The sequence below is a fragment of the Dermacentor variabilis genome, chromosome 3, assembly GCF_050947875.1.
Source record: "Dermacentor variabilis isolate Ectoservices chromosome 3, ASM5094787v1, whole genome shotgun sequence".
Taxonomy (NCBI): Eukaryota; Metazoa; Arthropoda; class Arachnida; order Ixodida; family Ixodidae; genus Dermacentor; species Dermacentor variabilis.
Genome location: NC_134570.1, coordinates 217,916,214 through 217,940,631, shown reverse-complemented (window position 1 = coordinate 217,940,631; position 24,418 = coordinate 217,916,214). Strand labels below are relative to the sequence as shown.

General features: G+C 44.5%; 1 protein-coding gene across 8 annotated transcripts in view; it reads left to right on the top strand.

The window, feature by feature from the left end:
- The first annotated feature begins 1,700 nt into the window (after positions 1 to 1,700).
- The window catches only part of LOC142576642 (PHD finger protein 12), a 146,795-nt gene continuing 124,077 nt past the window's right edge, over positions 1,701 to 24,418 (top strand). For 6 of the 8 annotated variants that reach the window (XM_075686863.1, XM_075686860.1, XM_075686861.1 and 3 more), the window contains exons 1-3: positions 1,701 to 1,858; positions 1,920 to 2,095; positions 3,336 to 3,626. In XM_075686863.1, the coding sequence (XP_075542978.1) occupies positions 1,811 to 1,858; positions 1,920 to 2,095; positions 3,336 to 3,626 (515 nt within the window). In that variant the 5' untranslated portion in view covers positions 1,701 to 1,810. The other 2 variants (XM_075686859.1, XM_075686865.1) reach the window with 2 other exon arrangements.

The following is a 24,418-nucleotide window of genomic DNA, read 5'->3' as shown; positions in this document are numbered from 1 at the left end:
TCTCTTCTCCAAGCTCGGCCACGGTTCTTACTAATTGCGCGGCCTGCACCGCTTCCACCTTGACCAACTCGGCGACTTTCGCCTGCAAAGCTAACCGCCTCTCCCACTCCTCCCTCAGGTCTGCTTTCAGCTCCTCGAACTTGGCTGTGCAATTTGCTTCCAGTTTTGCACTGCTTCCCTGACCCCTTCGCACAGCCTGCACGTAAAGCTAGACTCCTCCGCGTCTGCTAAGGTCTGGAAACTGGTCTCGTCGAGGGAGCACCAGCGCAGGCACTCGTCGCACTGCACTTGCTCCGCGTCCCCCGCGGCCTTTCCTTTCTTTGGTTTCATCGCTAGGCCTACGTCCTTAGGCTCAACGAGCACGTCCGCCAAATCACTTCGAAGAGCTATAGCTGAGATAGTTAAATAGGCCTATCAAATAGGTCCCGCCTAGCACCTAGGCCTAACGAGGGAAACCGCCAGACCTAGACAAAGCCGGTACGTTTACCACGCTTACCACGAATTCAAAATTTGCGCTCCTGCTCTATGCAAAATAAAACACTTCAAAAACATCAGCTAATAAGAAGAAAAAAGAGCACTTAGCTACGAACGAAGTTGCTGAAGCCTCGACACAGGAGCGTCCGCACGCCCAATTACTATTTAAATGCAAAAAAAACCAGCAAATAAAAATAGAAGCAAGCTCAAAGCATGCACAAAAACTTATGATTTCGTCGTCGCCACGGAGCCCCGAAAAGCACGTCCATCCGCCACAAAATCCAAATCCATAGAATAAAGCAACGCCAGGAGGCGTTGAATAAAGCTATGGCACCAAGCTATGGCTTGGTAGTTCATAGGGTTTTTTTTTCATTGGTTAACCTAGGTAGGATATTAGGCAGCATAGTAGCAAGAGCTTGGTGGCGCAAGCCACCGCCCCGTTCCAAAGGGGACGCTCATAACATCCATCCATCCATCCAGCTCCAGTCGCCTCGCATTTCACCAAAGCCACGACAATCCAATCCGCCAGCCATGCCGGTTCAATGAATGAAAATCTTTATCAAAAGTCAGCCCCGCACACTCTCAAGTTCAAGAAATGGCCACAGAGGGCGAAAAAATCGACCGCGCGCCGCTGCTAATGACACAAGCATAGTAGAAACATTCAAGGGATGCTCGAGTTAGTTTCAATATCTCCCGCTACGAGCACCGTAATAAGCGCAATTTTTTTACAAACTTTCTCCTACAATTACCGAAGCATCTTTATTACATAAAATAGGCCATATAATTATCATTACTAATTAAATACTGTACCTTTCATTAGTAAGTTTACTGTTTTTTGTCATTATAAACGCGAATAGCGTTCAGCATCATCGATCTTCCACGTGACCTCTGGCCTGGATTAAATTGCGTGCACCCAGCGCCAGCCTTTATTTTATTAGAAATTCTATGGCAGAGAGCTTTGCGTTGCACTATCCTACTGCAGGTAATAGTAGTTGCGCTTGGAGCGAAACCAAAACTACGAAAAAATATCTGTAGACTAGTTTGTCAGTCAACAGAATGCCAATTCGTAGCCTGTACTTCTCAATCATTTTAATCATTCCCGTGATCATTCCCATAATCATGCCCATGATAGTTGAACGCTCGCAGCGCCAGATTTCTCTCTAGTTGTACTAATATGAAACTCTATGTGAAAAGCTAGCGGATACTAACGGATTTCCAACAACTCCTTTTGGCAACAACGGCCGCCAATGGCGGCGTCCTTAGGATGGGGGTGTCATGGCGCCCAGAGACAAGTAGAGAAGCGGGGCTCGTAGATAAGCACGGCTAGTCCGCTACGATGGCTACTATCGAGTACGACCTGAACACGTCAGGGGGCCTGATGCCCGTAAGTATAGATTGGGAGATGCCGTACGCCGGGTGTTTTGCTCACTGTCTGGTGCGCGCAGCAAATCCAGGCGCTGATCGCTCCCCCTGCGAGCGAGGAGGAGCGCCGCAAGCCGCCCGTGCGCTGCCACCGTCCCGCGGGCCGCGCCGTCAACCACGACTGCTGCGACAGCTGCAAAGAAGGTGGAGACCTGATCTGCTGCGACCGCTGTCCAGCCACGTTCCACCTGCAGTGCCAGTGAGACTCTCGATGATGGGTTGCATGCTTTCTGTCGCCGGACCAGGAGCTGCAGGGATTTTAACCGCCTTCTCTGGCATTAAAAGGGCATAGGTGACGTAGCGATGGTCGATGCCATAAATGCATGTGACAGACTGCGTGTCCTTTTTTAACCTATCCAGCAAAGACGGCGTTACAGCGGCAGCACCCGTGTGCGGGAAAGGGGGCTTCGATTTGTTGGACCCCATCCTACCGCTGATCGAGTGAGCGTCCGCTGCTATGAGGGTAGCTTGCACCATGCAACATTTGCTATTGCCAAACCATTGTGATATCTTTTTTCTTTTCTAACACTGTTTTTAGTGGGTGAACGGTCGTGCTTTCGAACATTCAATATATTACAAAAAAGAAAGTCTGATAGTAGTAGTGCACGATGCATGCTGGGATGGCAGCATTTCTTGCACCTTGTTCCCATCAAAATGCAGCCACAGAAACTGGGAATTGAATTTGTGATATTGACCTTGTGGGCATTGTGATGTAGTAACGTTGAAGGATCTCGCCACACATGAGTAGGTAGGCACATTCAGCACAGAACTGGTGTGAAATGCTAAGCATTTGAGTTCATAATGCATGCTTGTAGCTCTTCAGTAACCTTGGTCTACTCTTTCGGTAAATCAGATATATGAGATTGTGCTGTTGTTGTACTGCATTTTGAACTGATTGAAGCTGATCATGAGTGACGAAGGGTTTCTTTCTCTGCCCGCATTTACAGGCAGTGAAGCTCAGAGGAAACACAGTTTCAACTCATTTCAAACTGCGCTGAGTCAAGCAAAGCACGGCAAACTCATATGCTCAATATACTGCAGCCAACATAAGGTTAACGTTTCATCAACAATAAACCAGTTAGTAGTGTATGCCTTCTCATCAAGATGAGAAGGCATAAACAGAAGCATAAAAGGCATGTCTATTTGTGTTACTTGCCGTGATTAGTTTAACTTGGTGGCGTAACCAGGCGGTGGTACACTGCCCCCCCCCTAAGAAAGAAATATTTCTGTTAGTCTGTGGCCTGCCCAGCCAGCCCCCCTCACCGCCTGCAGTCAAGCTCCCTTCCCCTCCCCCCGACAAAAGCTCGCTACACCACAGCTCAGTATAGTTCAAGATTAATGAACATTACTTAGCCCAATTCCTTGCTTCAAACTGTTGCATGTGAAATGTTTAGCTTCTCGCTAAGATCAGTTGCTGAACAATTGTATGATGCTGGCAGCGACCCTCCCTTGGATGAAGAGAGCCTGCCCTCGGGCGAGTGGATCTGCCACCGGTGCACTGTGATGGCCTCTGGCAGCAGCTCCCGAACAGGCGACAGCAGCAGTGCGCTGCACACGCTTGTCGCAGCTGCTTCGCTGCTCAATGCGCAGCAATTTGAGCTCCCTCACGAGCTGTCCTGTCACATTGCACTGCCTGGAAGCAGCAAGCGTGCACGCCCAGTCCGGGGACGGCGGCACGACCTCGAACCCCCTGTGCCCCTGCCCTTGAGGGTTTGTTTCACCTGCCACAGGTTAGTACTGGCTCCTACTTATTCAAGTGCACCCATCTTGCCTGGCTCCATCAGGGTTGTTGCACCTTCTTGAAATCCTTGAAGGTTCTTCAATTTTGAAAAATAGGCTTAAGCACCCTTAAAACTTGAAATCAAATGTGCTCCTTGAATTCCCTGAGGATTGGGGTTGGGGGCAATGTTTGAACATTAAAAGTAACAAACTCTGCATCGGCCACTGGACGCTGTTGATGGACATTGTCTATTAGGAAACAATCCTAGATATCTTATGTTCAGTGGAGTGCAAAGCGTTGCAACGTGGCGTGTCCACAGCTAATAACGAAAGGCCTCTTGATGGAATTTGTTAATTCTTCACGCACTTTCCGGTATATATTTATCTGTCTACCCATCTATCTCTCAGTGTCTCTTGCCATCTTCCCTCCAACTTAGTTCATATTGTAGGTGATGGTCTAACAGGTAAACCATCGCGTTACTGTGCTGGGAGAACCAGGTTCTAAGCCAGATGTTGGACCATCCTTGGCCAATTGGCATGCGCCGCTCTTCAGCCGACCTCTGTTCATGCCAGCTTGTGTGGCTGGCTATGTGCCACTCGGTATGTGCTGCTCTTAAATGACTTTATTTTGGGTCATTGAGTGTGTGGCACTGGGGAGGCAACAATCTTCAAGGACAAACGTTTCTCTGGTGCTGGGCGGAATCCCACGCCACTTACGTTCAGGAAGTTTTATCTGAATATATATTCAAACACGTGCCATGCTCGGAATTGAAATTAAATTATGGGGTTTTACGTGCCAAAACCACCTTCTGATTATGAGGCATGCCGTAGTGGAGGACTCCGGACATTTTGACCATCTGGGTTTCTTTAATGTGCATTTAAATCTAAGTACATGGGTGTTTTTGTATTTCGCCCCCATTGAATTGCGGCTGCCGTGGCCGGGATTCGATCCTGCGACCTCGTGCTCAGCAGCCTAACACCATAGCCACTGAGCAACCGCGGCGGGTCGTGCTCGGAATTCACGGCAGCATGGTGCAGCATGTCTAGAGGGAGATGCCCGGCTGCATGTGTGCTTCATACGGGATGTGTCTTGGTGTTGGCAATACAGTGTGTCCCTACATTGCTTCCATGCTAATTAATGCGTCGACATTGATTGTTAAATGAGTTCTGCCAAAACATTTAAAATTACTCATGCCATTGTGGAGCTAGGTGAAGCCAGATTGGTTAACCAAGCCATACCACTGTTATTTTGTTTTCATAACTGGTTCACTCCGCAGCCATCATCGCTCCATTTTCGAGCTCTAGATTCTAGAAATGATTGGTGGAAATAAAGTTTCAGCAATGTGGCTTTAAGGCTACAGGCTACAAGTATCTTTGGCTGAAGCCAAAGACTGCAAGCAGTCATGCTGGAAGGCAATTCACATCACTAATAGTAATAATAATGACAATTTTATTGCTCTTCAAAGGCAATACACATTCACTGCGACACTTAAAGGGAAGCTGAAGAGTCTGTCGAATTCAATAAGGTGCTCATATACGGATGCGGGAACCTTACAAACCATGCAGGTAAAATTTTGGGGGTATTTTTCACTTAGGAGCGATGCAATCGTCGGTTAAAATTGCACTGTAGCTCCGCCCCCCATCGAGCGCCACGTGCTGCTGCTGATGCTGACGATGCAAGCGAAGACCGGAAACCGCTGCTTAGTGACGTCAGCGCTGGTGTTCCGTTCCTTCGCACTCTCCGCGACCATGCCTGACCGGGCTTATTTCTGTGTGCGTGCCATCCTAATCTGCTTCGCTCGACCCTACATTCCTTTGTTTGTGTGTATATAGGAGGGATAGTTGACGTGCGCAGCATCAATTGAACTTGTAGGCCGATCATGCCGGCGTTCTGTGCAGCCTACGCTTGCACGAACACCAGCGGCTGCAATGATGTTCCGATGTTCCATTAGTTCCTGCAAGACAAGAAGCTTTCAGCTAAGTGGGAGGCTGCTGTGAAGCGAAACAACTTCAAGCGCTCAAGAACAACAGTGTTGTGCTTTAACCACTTCCGTGTCGATCACTACCGGAGTTTATCAATAATCCGTGCTTTGGGTTCTCCTTCGTGTTAGCACTCTGAACGGAATGTGCATGTTATCTCCCACCCTTGACACAGGTTTCATTGCCAAGCGCCGCGAATTTTCTATTCGCACGTGTGTTGTGAAACAGCCTGCATGCAGCTACCATAACGCAGTGCAAGCGTAAAGTTTGCATGTGTTGAAAAGCCTGCTCACGCCAAGACGCTGCTCTCCCCCTTTTCCCGCACACATAGAGAAACCGACCATCTCACGTAGCCGACGGAATTCGCTGGTTACGAGTAACGTGCGGATGGCGCACTGATGAAGGTTCTATACTACATGTGCTACAACAGCTGGTAAACTTTTCCTGCGTTTAAACCGTCTGTGTAGATTGCTGACAGCTTTGGGGCAGCACCCAAATGCCGGAGATCGCATCACTGCTTATGTTCTACGAGGAGGCATGCAGGATCATAACACTACAGTTGTTTGCCCGGAAACGTACTCACTGGAATGCTGAATGCAGCTTAGCAAAAAACATACTCGCCAAAGAACATTTGCAACGCAAGGAAATGCTAACACTTCGCCTTCGTTCACATGGAAAGCAGTGCTTGCACCAGCACTTTTTGCTTCTTGGAGAGGCCGGCTCTTCGCAATCAGCGCTACATGTAGGGAGCAAAGTATAAACCCCTTACAAGTGATCTTGCACGCGACAGCGTGACAGGCGAGGCGATGGCTGTCGCGTTCACTCGTCGCCTGCAAGCCGAACTCCACGCGAGCGACGACTTCCCGGTATGAGGGCAGCAATACACGCGCCGAAACTAACATGACGCATGCTTTATCAATTTAAGTTGATATATTTTACTGAAAAAGGAGCATAAAATATTTCTGAAGGTCTTGCACTAGCTTCTTATTCTTGCATGTGTAAAATTCAATAGTTTGCTCGTTCCGTGCGACAAACAGTAGTATTTGAGTTATGTACATCCAGTTCCGGCTTCGCACTAATGGCTAACACTTCCGGGCGACGAGCGACGAGTTCTAGATTTCTATAAATGAGCGATCGAGCGACAACACCGAGCGATATGTTCAAGCGACGGCCCGTTTTGTGGCTCGAAGCCATCGCCCATCACCGTCTCGTGCAAAATGGCTCTCGTGGAGTTTGGACTTAACGCCCAACTCCTCAGAGAAATGCAAGCTCTTGAAATTTTCCATGACCGTCTCGGCAAAACAGCACCAAACTACCTTGCACCGTGCTTCGCGTGTAGCGGCAGCAGTCGGTCCGGACGAACACCATTGTTGACGTCACGAGGCGCCCGACCAATGACAGGCGGAAACGAGGCATGGGAGCTGGGCGTGTCCGCTGCTGCACTTTTCGTCGAAATAAAATATGTTTGCGCTTTCTTTCGCTCAATTTCGATGCGATATTCGAATTCAGAGGGTTGAAAATCACGTCATACTGCTCTTCACTCATTTTTCCTGGGAAAGCTTTCAGCTTCCCTTTAAGCACGAAGTGCTTATGGGTGGGCAGGCAGATAAGCAAAGGAGGTCGAGCAACACCACAGAAGTATCTAAGTAATAAAAAAAGGATATTAATATTTAAAAAGTTAGGCATACTTGAAACAGTGAATGCTGCTCTGTCTTTCACATGACTGAATGAAGTACAAGAGAAATCAGCCCTTATTTACATATTGCACACATATATACATATTCAAAACAAAGAAAAATAAATGTTGTACAGCAGCAAGGTCACTTTCTTGTTAAGAACCTGCCTGTTGGGTAAGGAAACAATGAATAGGGCAATCATAATTTGAACAATCACATACATGAACATAATGCAGCGAATGCTTTCCTTTTAAAGATAATCATTAGATTTATTAGCTTTCTGAAGAGAAACGACACCATTTCTTAACACCTTTTTGGCATTATTAATGCTACCTATAGTGTTAAATGGCCCCTCACCATTCCACGTAGCAAGTTTTGGTTATATGCTGGAAGTTGTTACGTGCCCTTTAAGTAGTGTTGTAGTGTAAGAATTTTTCAAATTAGTTCATTAATAGCATAGATAGAAATACTTGAAGTGCTACAGACCCATGATCTCAGGAGGCAAGCTCCAGTGCCAAGAGGGACACTGTCTCCACTAGACGGCTAGACTAGATAGGCTAGCCTCCACACGCGAAATTCCTTCCCTGCATTCTCCCATACTGGAGCTCGAGGATAGCACGAAAACACACACACACACACACAAAAAAAAAAAAAACGAAGGTGGGGCCCCGGACGCACGCGTCACGGGCCCCGCCTTTGTTTTTTTTTCCCTCTCTCTCGCCTTTTTGCTGAGTGCTGCACTTGCAGTGACGGTCTCACGTGCGAGCTGTTACGTTTGTCTCTCTAGCAGCCATGATCATCTTCCTTGGCTGCTTTTTATACATGGCGGGCTCCGGTGCTTGTATCTCGTGCTGTGAGCTGCGAGATAAGAAATAAAGAAAAGGAAGATTAAAATACAGCTTCTGCTCCTGCTATTGGTCCAAACGGTTCTCAGGTGTTTCGCTCGTGGACTCGTCCATCACGTCTTGCTCACCGTACAATCACGTCCGGGTCACCACATTAAAGGGACTGAGGTTAGGTCTACTACAACAGTGAGTGAGACCTGAGTACCAACCATTCAGACCGATAGCACAAGCAAAGGAAGCTCTATTTTAATTTCCTTCCCTTTTTCTTCTAAGCTCGCAGCACGAGACATGCGCCAGAGCATGCCGTGCATAAAAGGCGGCCGAGGAAGATGATGATGGCTGCTAGAGCTTCGTTTTGCACGATGGACGATTTTGCACGCTCTGCACGAGAACACCTGACTGGCGGTATAAGTCATTGCCACAATCACAAGCGTTGAGGCAGTCAAAGCGAATCACAGAGCATGATCGCGTGCAGGAACACTGTAGTAAATGAGATAGTTTCGTTCTCTGCACGCGTGACTGCATGGCATGGGAACAAGCAGACGAAATGGAAGTACTTCTCTCTTGCTATGGCACAAAGTAAAGCATAAACATGCAGGCATTTGGTTTGTATGTTTTATTATTTCTTGGGGTGTGCAAATATCAAAATTTTCTAATACGAATCAAATACGAATACTTAGCATCGAATAATGATATGCACATGCATTTAATAGCAAGTTGGATTACTTTGACACGTTGGAACAATTCATTTACATTGTCATTGGTAAAAAAATTTAAACTAGTAGGCCATTATACGAGAAGATTGTATAGTATTTATGTTAGCATTGGAAAATTTAATAATTTCTGCTAATTGTCGCTTCTTACCAGCCTCTGCCTTAATATATTGCATCAATTTCCCGTAAGTTTGCTGTCAAGCGATAAGCTCAGGGCTCAGACTGGAAGCTGCAAAAGAGTGCACCCTCGCTGTTCGCAAACCCATGTGCCTTGTTACTGAGAGGCTGGCTTTCCTGCAAAACTTAGATGTCCATCAGATAAGTGTGGGAAAATTGAGAACAAGTTGAAAGCAGGTGCCAACGTTTCAACAAGTGGACTTGTTTTCTTCAAGGCAACATATGCTTTCCTCGCCACAGTATAGACCGTTTTTTCGTAGGTGCCGCCATATTGTGAACGCAGTGGCGCCGCCTATGAGCGGCGCCATACTGGCTTGGGTGAAAGCGGTCTCTTGCATGGCAGGTATACACTCGACGGTAGGTTGTGGCGTTTGTTTTCGCGGTCGTGCGGTCTGTTTAGTATGACGTGCGTCTTCTACGTGGTAAACGGTTCTGTGAGACATGCTGAAGCGGTTTAATGCGTCATGGCCGGAATTTCTGCTGGCGTTAAGGTGGACGGAACACGCAGCGCAATGTGTGCGCGCATATTTGAGCCTAAGATCAGCCTCGGAGATCAATTGTGTGTTTCTGAATGTTCCAATCACTAATGTGACCTTATTGCAGTATTATCCTCTATTTCTAAGCTGCGGTTTAGGAGCCATGAAACAAACGCGACGATCGTAACAGCGTGGGTACCGTTCTGCTACGATAGGAGCTGTGATATACTTTGACAAGCGTTCAAACTGTTCTCTGCAGGTTACATTGCTTGACTACTTGGTTCGATGGATGAGGTTTCCGCCCCTGAATAAAATAGTTTTGGCAAGCAATTGCAGCGTACCTTACAGTCTGAATTAAGCTTGTCCAGCAAAGGGACTCTTTACGAACTGCGCGAGCGTCCTAAGCAGTGGTAGGTACTGGATTACGTATATCTTTGTTCTATATACCGCATAGTGCAAGCATACGGCATCAGGGTTGTATATTTATAAACATTGTGCGGCGTGACTATGCGAGGTAGTATTGCGGCGTTAGGCCGTTTTCTCTTGCTTTATCGAGAAAGAGGACGATAACCGCATTTTTTTTTTCGGTTGTGTTCGTTCCGTTCTCTACGACGCACTCACACCTATTACGAAAATTCTGACCTCAGAAATAGGCATCGCATTCTTTCTATGCCATCCCTCTCATATATTATGGCTGTATACAGGCGAAAAAGGTAATACCGAAGCGCACAGCTTACATATGTATTGTGCTGTTTCACCAACCGCAGTGATCACTGTGTTGAGCAGCGCAATCGGCCTCATGCATGAAGGCTAGCGTAGACATATGGTAATTTGAAGCCTACTAGACTTGAAATGCGCGAGAACGATGCCGGTGCATCACAAATATTTGATAGCGCGCCTGCCGCTTAGATGTTTCGGGGTTGCCTTAGGTTGGCCGTGCACGAGCATGCGCTCTTATGCTTTATGTTTTACTCCGTACGCCAAGCGATCTGATAGTGAGCAGATTTACCATTTTATGCTGCTAATACAGAGACACCGGTTTTCTTTGTTGAATTAAAGCCGATATAAGCAAAATAGTTCACAACATATACACACACTGCGACTGATAATCATGTGCGTACACCGCGGCTGATAAAGCGCGTCACATTCTTGCGCCCCCAAGAGATATTTCCGCCTACTGTAGTTACCTATGCACCGAAAGGCTTCCCTGACGACCTTATATGAACGGACATGGCGTAAATTTCACAAAGTACCATATAAACATCTCGAAATCGTTCCGCACCACGCGACAGCAATACTTTCAAGTAGCGCCGCGCCTGATCGCCCAAGCCAGAGAGGAGGAAAGGCTCTCTGCGCGCCCTATCCTCCTCGCCCGATGAAACGGTCTATATATTGGTGGGGTCCTTCTAAAGGGGAGAGGGTGTAAGGTGGGTGGGTGTGGCAATGAGTGAAGGCGTCACGTTAGCGGCGAGGGTGTAGAATTGAGAATAAAGGAGTTCCGTGTACAAGGCCAGTGACACGGCCGCCTGTCAATCACGTGTCAACGGCCGTGTGTCAAAAGCGTGCACAGCAGCTCTCTATTACCTGTTTTGCTGGTGGTCGTGGGCTATCGTGTCTCTGAAAGAGATAATAGAAGGAGCGGTTGAAATCGATGCTCGTGAAAAAAATATATATAAACAAAATACTGAAATGGAATAAATAAATAAAAGGAAAAGAAGAAAAGAACACTAAGCAACTAAACTAAGTGTTGTTGCTTATAGCTTGAAATTTAACATAGCACATAGATTCTGAAGCTCCCTTTATTTATTTATTTATTTATTTACTTACTTACTTACTTACTTACTTAATTATTATACTTCAAAGGTCCCTGAACAAGACATTGCATAAGGGGTGGGCACATATTGAAAAAACGGCATGTCAGGTTAGGTAATGTGACTTGAAAGATAATCTTTGATGGCAGCTATGAAACAAGAAATGTCAGTGATGAGGGCGATGTCAGAAAAAAGGGTATACCATTCATGGGCTGTGTGTAGAAAAAAAGAATGTTGATGCATAGTGGAATGGGCGCGTGGTAGGTATACAGCATCAGGATGTGTGTGGTGGGAGAAGCGATGGGCTGTAATGATGATTTGTTTACCTGTGGGCTATAAATGAAAGAACCTAAAAAATAAAAGAGACGAGCACTTCTGCTGCAGAAGGTGAGCAAGGGAAGACACAACCTGGATTTTAAGGCTGAAACACTTGTATTAAAAGAGTAGTCAGAAAGAATTAATCTGGAAGCTCGGTTCTGAACTGATTCAATGGTGTTAATCATATTAACCTGATGGCTGTCATAAATAGCACAAGCATATTCTAGTTTCGATTAGATTAAGATTTTTTATGCAAGTAGTTTGACTGAAGGAGATGCTGAAGACAAGTTACAGCATAGATAACCTAGTAGTTGGTTGCAGGAATTAGTTAACTGATTTATATGATGGGTCCTAGATAAGTCACTCAATACATGCGCTCCTAGGTACTTAAATGTTTCACACTGTTCTAAAGTGCAGTTGTTAAGGGAGTAGGAAGGTACTGCATAATTACGACATCGATGAAAGCACATGTTGACTTTGACTTTATTGAAATTTAGACAATATACAGTTGTCCGGGTGAAGAGGGGTAAGGTGACACACGTAGTCACCTGACTAGGCCCTAGACACCCTGAGTTCACGCAGGCACAGTTTCGACATCATAAGTTACGAAGTGCAAAAAAATTTTTTTTACTGGAAGGCTAGCACAATTCACATACAGCAACATACATACACTGTACATTCAAATCAATCTAATTAAGAATGTATAATAACTACAAACATGTTCACTTGAGGACACTTACCGATATTGAGGGACATGCACCATTTGCTGCCCCATGCCTTGATTTGGAGGAGGTCTTCTTGAAGAACGAAGCAGTCTAAAACATTTGTTATTTGTGTATATAAAACACAGTCGTTTGTGAAAAGGCATATGTTGGATGATAAGTTAAGTGGAAGGTCATTAATATATATGAGATAGAGGCGAGGCCCAAGGACAGAGCCTTAAGGCACACCAGGAGATAGGATTGAGGAGATCGAGTTAGCGGAAGCAAACTGAAGGCGATTGGTTAAAAATTCACGGATCCAATCGAGGATGTCTGGGTGAAGATTAAGGTACAAGAGTTTCATTTCATTTCATTTTATTTCCTTAAAGACCCCACGAGGGGGTATTACATAAGGGGTGGAATCAGCTAAAAAGCATGAACAATGCCACATGTGTTTATATACAAAAAAGGTTATTTAAATTTTTAACGAATGACGATGCACAGGTGATATCAACGATATATTGGGGAAGGCCGTTCCAGTCTTTAGCTGCACATTGAAAGAAGGAAGTTGAAAAAGTAACCGTTAGGGCACATGGGCGCAAATCATGAAGGTTATGGTTGGTGCGGTGAGAAATATGCGAGGCTGGCATGATGTAAGGTGCACGATTGAGTGATGAGTGATAGAACTTGTGGTACAGTAACAGGGCAGCTATGCGATGGTGAACTGAGAGAGGCGATAAGGCAGATTTGGTTTTCCGAGCTGAAACACTGACGTCATATGAATAAGAACAATGGATGAACCTTGTAGCATGATTTTGGACTGCTTCTAGATCATTTATGGGGTTAGCATGATGCGGGTCCCATATGACAGATGCATATTCTAGTTTAGGTCGATTGAGCGATTTGGAAGCAAGCGATTTCACGTGAGGTGGGGTGAGGCAAAGATGACGTTTAAGAAATCCCAGTGTTTTGTCGGCTGATTATATCACATTCTTGTATGATGCCTGGGTTAGCGCAGACTATGAAGTCTATTTCGTTTCTAGTCTCGCCATTTGGGCTCCTCCACATCCACTTTCGGCTACCCCGCTTGCGGTAGAAGGTATTCATTATTCGCATGTTAGACTGTTAGAAAACTAAAGTAATGTTTAACAGTCTCAGAAGAGAACAGCAGTTTACGATAGGTAGCGAGGCATTGAAAGTCGTAAGGGAATACATCTACTTAGGGCAGGTAGTGACCGCGGATCCAGATCACGAGACTGAAATAATCAGAAGAATAAGAATGGGCTGGGGTGCATTTGGCAGGCATTCTGAGATCATGAACAGCAGGTTGCCATTATCCCTCAAGAGAAAAGTGTATAACAGCTGTGTCCTACCAGTACTCACGTACGGGGCAGACACCTGGAGGCTTACGGAAAGGGTACTACTTAAATTGAGTACGATGCAATGAGCTATTGACGCAATGAGCTATTGAAAGAAGAATGATTGGTGTAACGTTAAGAGATAAGAAAAGAGCATATTGGGTGAGGGAACAAATGCGAGTTAATGACATCTTAGTTGAAATCAAGAAATATAAATGGGGGCATGGGCATGACATGTAATGAGGAGGGAAGATAACCGATGGTCATTAAGGTTTACGGACTGGATTCCAAGGGAAGAGAAGCGTAGCAGGGGGTGGCAGAAAGTTAGGTGGGCGGATGAGATTAAGAAGTTTGCAGGGACGACATGGCCATAATTAGTATGTGACCGGGGTAGCTGGAGAAGTATGGGAGAGGCCTTTGCCCTGCAGTGGGTGTAACCAGGCTGATAATATCACATTAGTAATATCTTCGTTCCATGTTAGATGATTAGATGATGTGATGCCTAAGTATTTGAAAGATGATACGGATTATACGGACTCATTAGCGATTGTGCATTGAAACACATGAATCTTGTGTCAATGGGCAATGGAAAGGAGCTTTGCTACGTTTAAGGATCATGAGCCGATCTTCACACCATTGTTGCATGTGGTTAAGATCCTGCTGGAGGGCTTCTTGATCCATAGTGTTAGTTACTCGGCAGTATATAACGCAGTTGTCAGCAAACATTCTAATTTGGCAAGATACTTGCAGTGGGAGGTCGTTGATATATATAAGAAACAAAATAGGGGCGAGGACTGAGCCTTGTGGGACACCTGAGGAAGAGGATGGGAGGACTGGTTATTTGTGATAACATATTGAGAGCTATTAGTTAAGAACGTCTTGATCCACTTTAGTATGTTAGAATGTAGCTTTAACCGCGAGAGCTTTTGTATTAACTGTTGATGTGGAACTTTATCAAATGCCTTAGCTTAATCCAGAAAAATAGCGTCAATCTGAAGGTTAATGTCCAAATCAGTACGTAAATCATTGAGAAACATGGCTAGTTGTGTTTCACATGAATACCCCTTGCGGAACCCTTGCTGGGATGGATGGAAGAAATTGTTAGCATCTAAGAAGTCCATAATGTGAGAGTATATGACATGTTCCATGATGCAGGAGAAGAATATTTGATGCTTTATCGAATGCTTTTTTGAAATGCAGAAAGAGAGCGTCAGTGGGGATGTTGCGATCGAGATGAGAATGCAAATCGCATAGGAACAGAGCAAGTTGATAGTTGCGAGAATGAGCGTCACAAAATCCGTGCTGGTTAGGATGAAAGAAATTGATAGATGACAGGAAAGTGGGAATGTAGAACGTGCTCCATCAGTTTCAAACAAACACTAATGATGGAAATTGGATGGTAGTTGCTAGGATTTGTATGGTCGCCTTTTTTAAAGATGGAAGTTATTTTACCAGTTTTCCAGTCAGTGGGGACTGATCCAGTTGTGAGAGGCTGTTGAAATATTGGCGTTATAAAAAGATTGCTGATGTGCTTAGTGCTTTTTAATACCTTGGAGTTAATGCCGTCAGTACCACACGAGGACAAATTTTTTAAGGCATTGGCATTTTTGGCATGGGCATTGGCATAGGCATTTTAAGGCATTTAATAATTTATTTCACATTAAATGTAATGTTTGCCATAGAGGGATAAGTAGAAGGTGGTAATACGGGAAGAATTTCAGGGTAGTCATTATTAAAAGCAGTGTTTAAAGTGTCAGCGACCTCGGTTCCGTTGACTGGGGCGCCAGAAATGTCACGTAGAAAAACAGTGTTGGGCTACTGGGGATTAATACATTGCCAGAAACGTTTTGAGTTATCGTGCAACACAGAGGGCAGTGTAGTTGAAAAAAAGCCACGTTTGGCCTCTGCGACCTTCTTGTCATATTGTTTGACTGCAAGGCAATATTTCTCCCACTTAAGTTCAAATTGAAAAGAGTTTGCAGAACGGAAGAGACATTTTTTCTTGTTGTTTAGTCATTTTAGTGTGCTGTTAAACCATGGGGATTGTTTCCATTCATCAGTTATTATGGTAGGAATGTGCAATTTAACGAGATACAAGAATTCAGATTTAAACCAGTTATACTGTGGGGAATGAAGGTAGAAGTGAGCTGTGAATCTATCAGAAAAGGTTGTTAAATCTTGGGTCATGCTGTCATAATCGCCTCTGTCATAAAATGTGACTGTATTTTTAGTTTTTGTTTGTTTGGCCATATGGCATGAAAAAGAAATGTGCAGTATCTTATGGTCACTGAGGCCATTCAGGTACGAGATAGGGGAAAAGTTTTCAGAGTGTGAAGTTAGCACCAAATCCAAGATAGTAGAAGAATGGTGTGTACTGTGAGTGGGATGACTGACAACTTAGGTTAATCCAAATGTGAGACACGTGCTGGCGAGCTTGCTAGCCATGTTATTTTTTTATACCGAGGAAGCTAGATTAGACCAATCAATTGATGGGGAGTTAAAATCGCCTAAAAGTAGTACAGGTGTGCTAGGATATGAGGCAGTTATCTTGCACAAGGTGTCGTGGAAAGGCAGCAAAAATTAAGAGTCAGCAGAAGGAGGGCGATAAGAAATGATGAGAAGGATTCGCAGGAAGGATGCGGTACAGTAAAGCCAAAGTAGTTCAAGAGGTGAGGATATGGTAACTGGGATGCAACGTAGATGATGACTCGTGGCGATAAGGACGCCACCACCACGAGTATTGTCGGCTCGGTCTTTGTGAAATATGTCGAGGTGGGGAAGGGGCAGCAGGATCTCAGAATCTAAAATGGACGAAATAAGCCATGTTTCTGTTAGGCAGACAACATTACTTGAGGATGTGCTCATGAGGCCACATAACGAATCACGCTTTGGAAAGACACAGCAGATATTAGTGAACAAAAAAGCAATAGGAGAAGGACTAGGAGAGGTGGAATGAGGCTTCGACTTTGGTATTTGCTAAGCTTTCCGTTCAACTACCGTATCTGCTTGCTGGTCGGAAATGTAGGTTTTGTTGCCAGAAACGAGTTTGTCGAAACGTAATTTGAATGGGATATTGTTCGTCTTTCCAAATTCAATGACGCACTTATGAGCCAGGCAAACCCTGGGGGAAAAATCTTCGAAATGCTGAAAGTTGTTCCTCTGAATTTGTTAACTGGTGAAAAGATGTGGTCTTTATCTTTGAAGTGAGTGAATTTAACAATTACTGGTCTGGACCGGGCATGGTGATAAGTTTTGAGCCTATGAGTGCATTCAATTTCACGTGGTTGAATACTAGACTGAAAGTGCTGGATGCAGTGGTCAATGATTAGTTTTTCGTACTCTCGCCAGGTTTCATTCGGACAATCTTTCAGCCCATAAAAACAAGGTTATAACGACGAGATCGGTTGTCAGTGGCTACAGCACTGGCAGTCACAACAGACACGCACTAGTTGTCGAATGTTGTAGTATGTCAATTTCAGCCTTAGTAGCCGCGAGTGCTAAACATTCAGTTTAGATTTTGGCCAATCTTGAGTTAAATTCATGAAATTGTGTTTCGTGGTCTGACAAGGTTACTTGAATTGATTTAAGTTGGTCTAGAATAGCTGACGGCCGGACAGGCCGCCATTGGAATATGAACCTGGCAATGATTAATGCTAGAACGTTATCTAGTGAGGCGAGTCTCGCAGTGCTAGTGGAGGAATTAGAGGGCAGTAAATGGGATGTAATAGGGCTCAGTGAAGTTAGGAGGCCAAAAGAAGCATATACAGTGCTAAAAATCGGGCACGTCCTGTGCTACCGGGGCTTAGCGGAGAGACGAGAACTAGGAGTCGGATTCCTGATTAACAAAAATATAGCTAGTAACATACAGGAATTCTATAGCATTAACGAGAGGGTGGCAGGTCTTGTTGTGAAACTTAATAAGAGGTACAAAATGGAGGTTGTACAGGTCTACGCCCCTACATCCAGTCATGATGACCAGGAAGTCGAAAGCTTCTATGAAGACGTGGAATCGGCAACGGGTAGAGGGAAAACAAAATACACTATACTGATGGGCGTCTTGAATGCCAAGGTAGGCAAGAAGCAGGCTGGAGACAAGGCAGTGGGGGAATATGGCATAGGCACTAGGAATGGCAGGGGAGAGTTATTAGTAGAGTTTGCGGAACAGAATAGTATGTAGATAATGAATACCTTCTTCCACAAGCAGGATAGCTGAAAGTGGATGTAGAGGACCCCGAACGGCGAGACTAGAAATAAAATAGACTTCATACTCTGCGCTAACCCTGGCATGATACAAGATGTGGACACGCTCAGCAAGGTGCGCTGCAGTGACCATAAGATGGAAAGAACTCGAATTAGCCTAGACCTGAGGAGGGAACGGAAGAAACTGGTACATAAGAAGCCGATCAATGATTTAGCGGTGAGAGGGAAACTAAAGGAATTCCGGATCAAGCTACAGAACGGGTATTCGGCCTTGACTCGGGAAGAGGACCTTAGTGTTGAAGCAATGAACAACAATCTTGTGGGCATCATTAAGGAGTGTGCAATAAAAGTCGGTGGTAACTCCGTTAGACAGGATATCAGTAAGCTATCGCAGGAGACGAAAGATCTGATCAAAAAGCGCCAATGTATGAAAGCCTCTAACCCTACAGCTAGAATAGAACTGGCAGAACTTTCGAAGTTAATCAGCAAGCGTAAGACAGCTGACATAAGGAAGTATAATATGGATAGAATTGAACATGCTCTCAGGTACGGAGGAAGCCTAAAAGCAGTGAAGAAAAAACTAGGAATAGGCAAGAATCAGATGTATGCGTTAAGAGACAAAGCCGGCAATATCATAACTAATATGGATGAGATCGTTCAAGTGGCTGAGGAGTTCTATAGAGATTTATACAGTACCAGTGGCACCCACAACGATTATGGAAGAGAGAATAGTCTAGAGGAATTCGAAATCCCACAGGTAACGCTGGAAGAATTGAAGAAAGCCTTGGGAGCTATGCAAACGGGGAAGGCAGCTGGGGAGGATCAGGTAACAGCAGATTTGTTGAAGGATGGTGGGCAGATTGTTCTAGAGAAACTGGCCACCCTGTATACGCAATGCCTCATGACCTCGAGCATAGCGGAATCTTGGAAGAACACTAACATAATTCTAATCCATAAGAAAGGGGACGCCAGAGACTTGAAAAATTATAGACCGATCAGCTTACTGCCAGTTGCCTACAAACTATTTACTAAGGTAATCGCAAATAGAATCAGGAACACCTTAGACTTCTGTCAAGCAAAGGACCAGGCAGGATTCCGTAAAGGCTACTCAACAATAGACCATATTCAGACTATCAATCAGGTGATAGAGAAATGTGCGGAATATAACCAACCCTTATATATAGCTTTCATTGATTACGAGAAAGTGTTTGATTCTGTCGAAACCTCAGCAGTCATGGAGGCATTACGGAATCAGGATGTAGACGAGCCATGTGTAAAAATACTGGAAGATATCTATAGCGGCTTCAAAGCCACCGTAGTTCTCCATAAAGAAAGCAACAAAATGCCAATGAAGAAAGGCATCAGGCAGGGAGATACGACCTCTTCAATGCTATTCACAGCATGTTTACAGGAGGTATTCAGAGACCTGGAGTGGGAAGAATTGGGGATAAAAGTTGATGGAGAATACCTTAGCAACTTGAGATTCGCTGATGATATTGCCTTGCTTAGTAACTCAGGGGACCAATTGCAATGCATGCTCACTGACCTGGAAAGGCAAAGCAGAAGAGTGGGTCTAAAAATTAATCTGCAGAAAACTAAAGTAATGTTTAACAGTCTCGGAAGAGAACAACAATTTACAATAGGTAGCGAGGCACTGGAAGTGGTAAGGAAATACATATACTTAGGACAGGTAGTGACTGCGGATCGGGATCATGAGACTGAAGTAATCAGAAGAATAAGAATGGCTTGAGGTGCGTTTGGCAGGCACTCTCAGATCATGAACAGCAGGTTGCCATTATCCCTCAAGAGAAAAGTGTATAATAGCTGTGCCTTACCAGTACTCACCTACGGAGCAGAAACCTGGAGGCTTACGAAAAGGGTTCTACTTAAATTGAGGACGATGCAACAAGCTATGGAAAGAAGAATGATGGATGTAACATTAAGGGATAAGAAAAGAGCAGATTGGGTGAGGGAACAAACGCAAGTTATTGACATTTTGATGGAAATAAAGAAAAAGAAATGGGCATGGGCAGGACATGTAATGAGGAGGGAAGATAACCGATGGTCATTAAGGGTTACGGACTGGATTCCAAGGGAAGGGAAGCGTAGCAGGGGGCGGCAGAAAGTTAGGTGGGTGGGTTAGATTAAGAAGTTTGCAGGGACGACATGGCCACAATTAGTACATGACCGGGGTAGTTGGAGAAGTATGGGAGAGGCCTTTGCCCTGCACTGGGCGTAACCAGGCTGATGATGATGATGAGCTGACTGTCCGGACTGAAGCTGTTGTAAAGTGGCAAGTAGTTCAGAGTTTTCCACGTCAGCAGCATGAATGGGGCTGGGGTTCGATTCAATGTCACTGGACATTAGTAACAAGTCGAACAGAATGCAAGGACAGTCATAAACAGTGGTACAAATTGAATGTGGGCTTGGCAGCACGAGGAACGTTCTAAAACTAGTTTGCTTAGCAAAAAGGGAGCAACATTGAAACATTTATTCCTATTGGTTGCAGTGTCTTGAATTATGGACAAGGTATGATTCTCTGTATTTTCTTTCTCGTTCAGAACGAAAATTTGACTGTAAGATGTAGAGTTTACGTTCATCAAAGTTATCACCTGGTTGGTTGAAATGCTCGGCAGTGGCTTTGGGAAGCTTTTTATTTCAGCAGTTTAGCTGTGTGCGCACGATGTCTGTTTAATCTGACATTCATTGATTGTCCCGTTTCACCGATATATTGTTTCTTACAGAATGAACATTCAAGCATATAAATCACATCTGAACTTGTACAAGTGAAGCTAGATTTGACTTCGTGTGTATAACTGCCGTATTTACTTAGATAACGAACACACTCACGTAATGAGTGCACCTCTGAATTTTGTCATGGAAATTTGATTTTTTTTTTCTTTCCTGTGTAATGATCACACCCCGAACTTGCCGCAGCAATATGTCGTTTGCCAAGTCTAGCCAATGATGATCGCGCTTACAATCTGTCAAATGCTATCGAATGCTACGCAAACGACTCTTCAAGACATACCAAGCAGTCTGCACGCACGAAACATTCTTAAGCAGATGCCCCATTTTATTCCTTTCATCACCTTCCCCACTTCCATAAAAAAAATTGCTACAACCAAACTTGCCTTGGCATCATTATTTGTAGACTTCATAATGGTTGTGGTCAACAAAAACAACAAAAAAGGTGCCTTTCGTTTCTTCTCATCTGTCAGTATTCTCGACTTGCTGATAGTAACAATATTATTCATTACTGATATGGAAAAGACTGTTTCAATGCGCGAAATGTACTCACGAAAAGAAAAATATTGCGTTCGGCGCGTTCGGCTTGCCCCGCTGGCCACCATTTTTGTTTTGGTGTTCCCGCACTGTTACAGTGGCAGCCACCTGTTTGTTGACCTGTTGTCATCCCGCAGCAAATGCAGGATGAAAAAAGAAATTCATTTCGCGGTAAATTTAACCCACCTAATGATCGCGCCCCTGAATTTGCAGCAATTTCTTTGACAAAAAAAGTCCTATCATTACGCGAGTAGATACGGTATTTGTGGTGCTTCTAATTTTAACGTTGCTTGACGGTGCTTGCAGGTTTTGCACCTGGGCCGACAACATGCTTTTATTACGGGGGAGTGATGTTGGCTGACTTTTGTGTGCACTAACATGTCTTTAATGTTCCTGTTGCAGCGATAGGTGCATCCGGGAACGCTTACTTCAGACGCTCGTTACCTGATAATATTGGGTGGTATTTTCGTAGGATGTTGTGTATGTTTGGGAGTGCATTAGAATATTTTGTTATAAAGAGTAAGATGGTAAGACATAGACAAATATGTTCGGTCATGTCACTTGTGCCAGGTTAATAAGGCAAAGTACCGGCCACGGCTGGACGAGCTCGTATTACCCCGTCACTCAGATGCACCTTTCGAAGTAGTGCATGTGGACTTTTCCAAGTTGAAAAAGAAGAGTGAAGGTGTGCGCCAAACAGTAATTTCTGGTGGCAAAAGAAGATACAAATAGTGTTATTGCGCTTCTTGACCGAGCGATGTTTTCGAATTTGAGAGTCGTTGTCTCTGACAATGGACGTGCATTCATGAGTAAGAAGTTTCAGCAGTGGGCAGATAGTCGAGGGGTTGTGCTGCGGCGCTGCTCTCCATATCACCCCCAAGCCAATGGATTGGCGGAGAGAGTTATCCGTGATATAAAGCAGTTTATGTCCATGTACCCAAATTTCCGAGGAGGATGGAAGTGCTGCCTAGAAGCAGCCGTTGCACACCGTAACTGGACACATACCACAAGCTTTGGATGTAGCCCCCATTTTTCCACGTATGGTGAAGTGCCGCCGCCGACCAGGAGCTTGAAATTTCCGACAAACTTCAGATAACTGAACTAATCAAAACCACCTAGGAGTGCAGCAGGTATCGAGAAGCGATGAAATGCCAGTTCGACAAGAGGCATCGGGGACATATACCTGACATCAAGTTAAACGACTTTGTCCTTGTCCAAAAGGGACTACCAGGAACTGACGTAAAAATTCTTGGTCTGTTCCAGGTGGTGAAAATGTGTGCAGCAAGGCGTACTCAATACTTTTGGGTATATGAACGGTCGACAATTAGAGGTTGCAGCTGTAAGCAACAGCCTTCCATATCACCCCAGGAGGGTTGAGGCTTAAAAGAGGGGGAGTGTAAGGGAGAAGAAGAGGAAAGGTGGGGGAGAGGAGAGGAAGAAGCTCAGTTTTATTACATTAGACACATAATTTTTTTCCTACAATTAACTTATGGCCCTCAGTCCCCAGTAGCTGCGGAGCACCTGACCAAGGCAACCTGTAACGCAGCAGAGGGTGCTAAGAATCTCTGGACACGGACAGGCCACCAATGGAAACTGACCTTGGCAACCTCTAACAGCCGAACTCTGTCGAGTGAAGCTAGATTATCAGGAGTCTATGAGGAACTATCAGGTATTGTTTGGGATATCATTGTCCTTAGCAAAATTAGAACTGATGAGGCTTATACAGTGCTGACAAACGGCCATGTCCTCTGCTATAGAGGTCTCCCAGATAAGAAGCAATATGGGGTAGGATTCCTAATCCATAAGGACATAGCGGGCAGCTTTGACAAATTCTACAGCATTAATGAGGGGGTAGCGGTAGTCATAATCAAACTTAATAAGAGGTATACACTAAAGCTAGTACAAGCCTATGCTCCTACATGCAGTCACAATGATGATGAAGTAGATCAGTTTTATGAAGATGTTGAATTAGTGATAAGAAAAGTGCAAACTCAGTATACTGTAGTAACAGGTGATTTCAATGCAAAAGTGGGGGAAAAGCAGGCTGGTGAACAAGCAGTTGGCAACTATGGCATCCATTCTAGCAATGCTAGAGGAGAGATGCTGGTAGAATTCGCAGAAAGGAGTAAGCTGAGAATAGTAAACACCTTTTTCAGGAAGCGTAGCACCAGAAAGTGGACATGGAAAAGCCTTAATGATGAAACAAGAAATGAAATTGATTTCATACTTTCTGCCGATCCCAGCAAAGTGCAGGATGTAGAAGTGATAGGTAGGGTAAAGTGCAGTGATCAAAGGTTAGTTAGGGCAAGGATTCACCTCAATTTGAAGAGAGAAAGAGTAAAATTGGTCAAGAAGAAACAGGTCAATGTAAAGGCAGTAAGGCTAAAATCGGATGAATTCAGGCTGGTACTTGCAAATAAATATGCAGCCTTAGAACAGAGAGATGAAGATGACATATAGCTAATGAATGAATACCAGCAGTCATAGAGGCATTACATAATCAAGGAGTACAGACCACTTAAGTAAGTATCTTGGAAAATATCTGGAGATTCCACAGCTACCTTAATTCTACTCAAGAAAATTAGGAAGATGCCTACAAAGAAAGGGGTCACGCAAGGAGACACAATCGCTCCAATGCTATTCACTGCGTGCTTGGAAGAAGTATTCAAGCTATTAAACTGGGAAGGCTTAGGAGAAAGGATCGACAATGAATACCTTAGCAACCTTCGGTTTGCCACTGTCATTGTTCTATTCAGCAACACTGCAGACGAGTTACAACAAATGATTGAGGACCTTAGCAGAGAGAGTGCAAGAGTGGGGTTGAAGATTAATATGCAGAAGACAAAGATAATGATGAATGACCGGGCAAGGGAACAAGAGTTCAGGATCGCCAGTCATCCTCTAGAGTCTGTGAAGGAGTATGTTTACGTAGGTCAATTAATTACAAGGAACCTTGACCATGAGAAGGAAATTCATATAAGAATAAAAATGGGTTGGAGCGCATACGGCAGACATTGTCAGCTCCTGGCTGGAAGCTTATCATTATCATTAAAAAGGAAGGTGTAGAATCAGTGCATTTTACCAGTGCTGATATATGGGACAGAAACTTGGAGACTGACAAAGAAGCTTGAGAACAAGTTAAGGACTGCGCAAAGACCCGCGGATTGAAGAATGCTAGGTGTAACGTTAAGAGACAGAAAGAGAGCGATTTGGATCAGAGAGCAAGCAGGTATAGCTGATATTCTAATTGACATTAAGAGAGG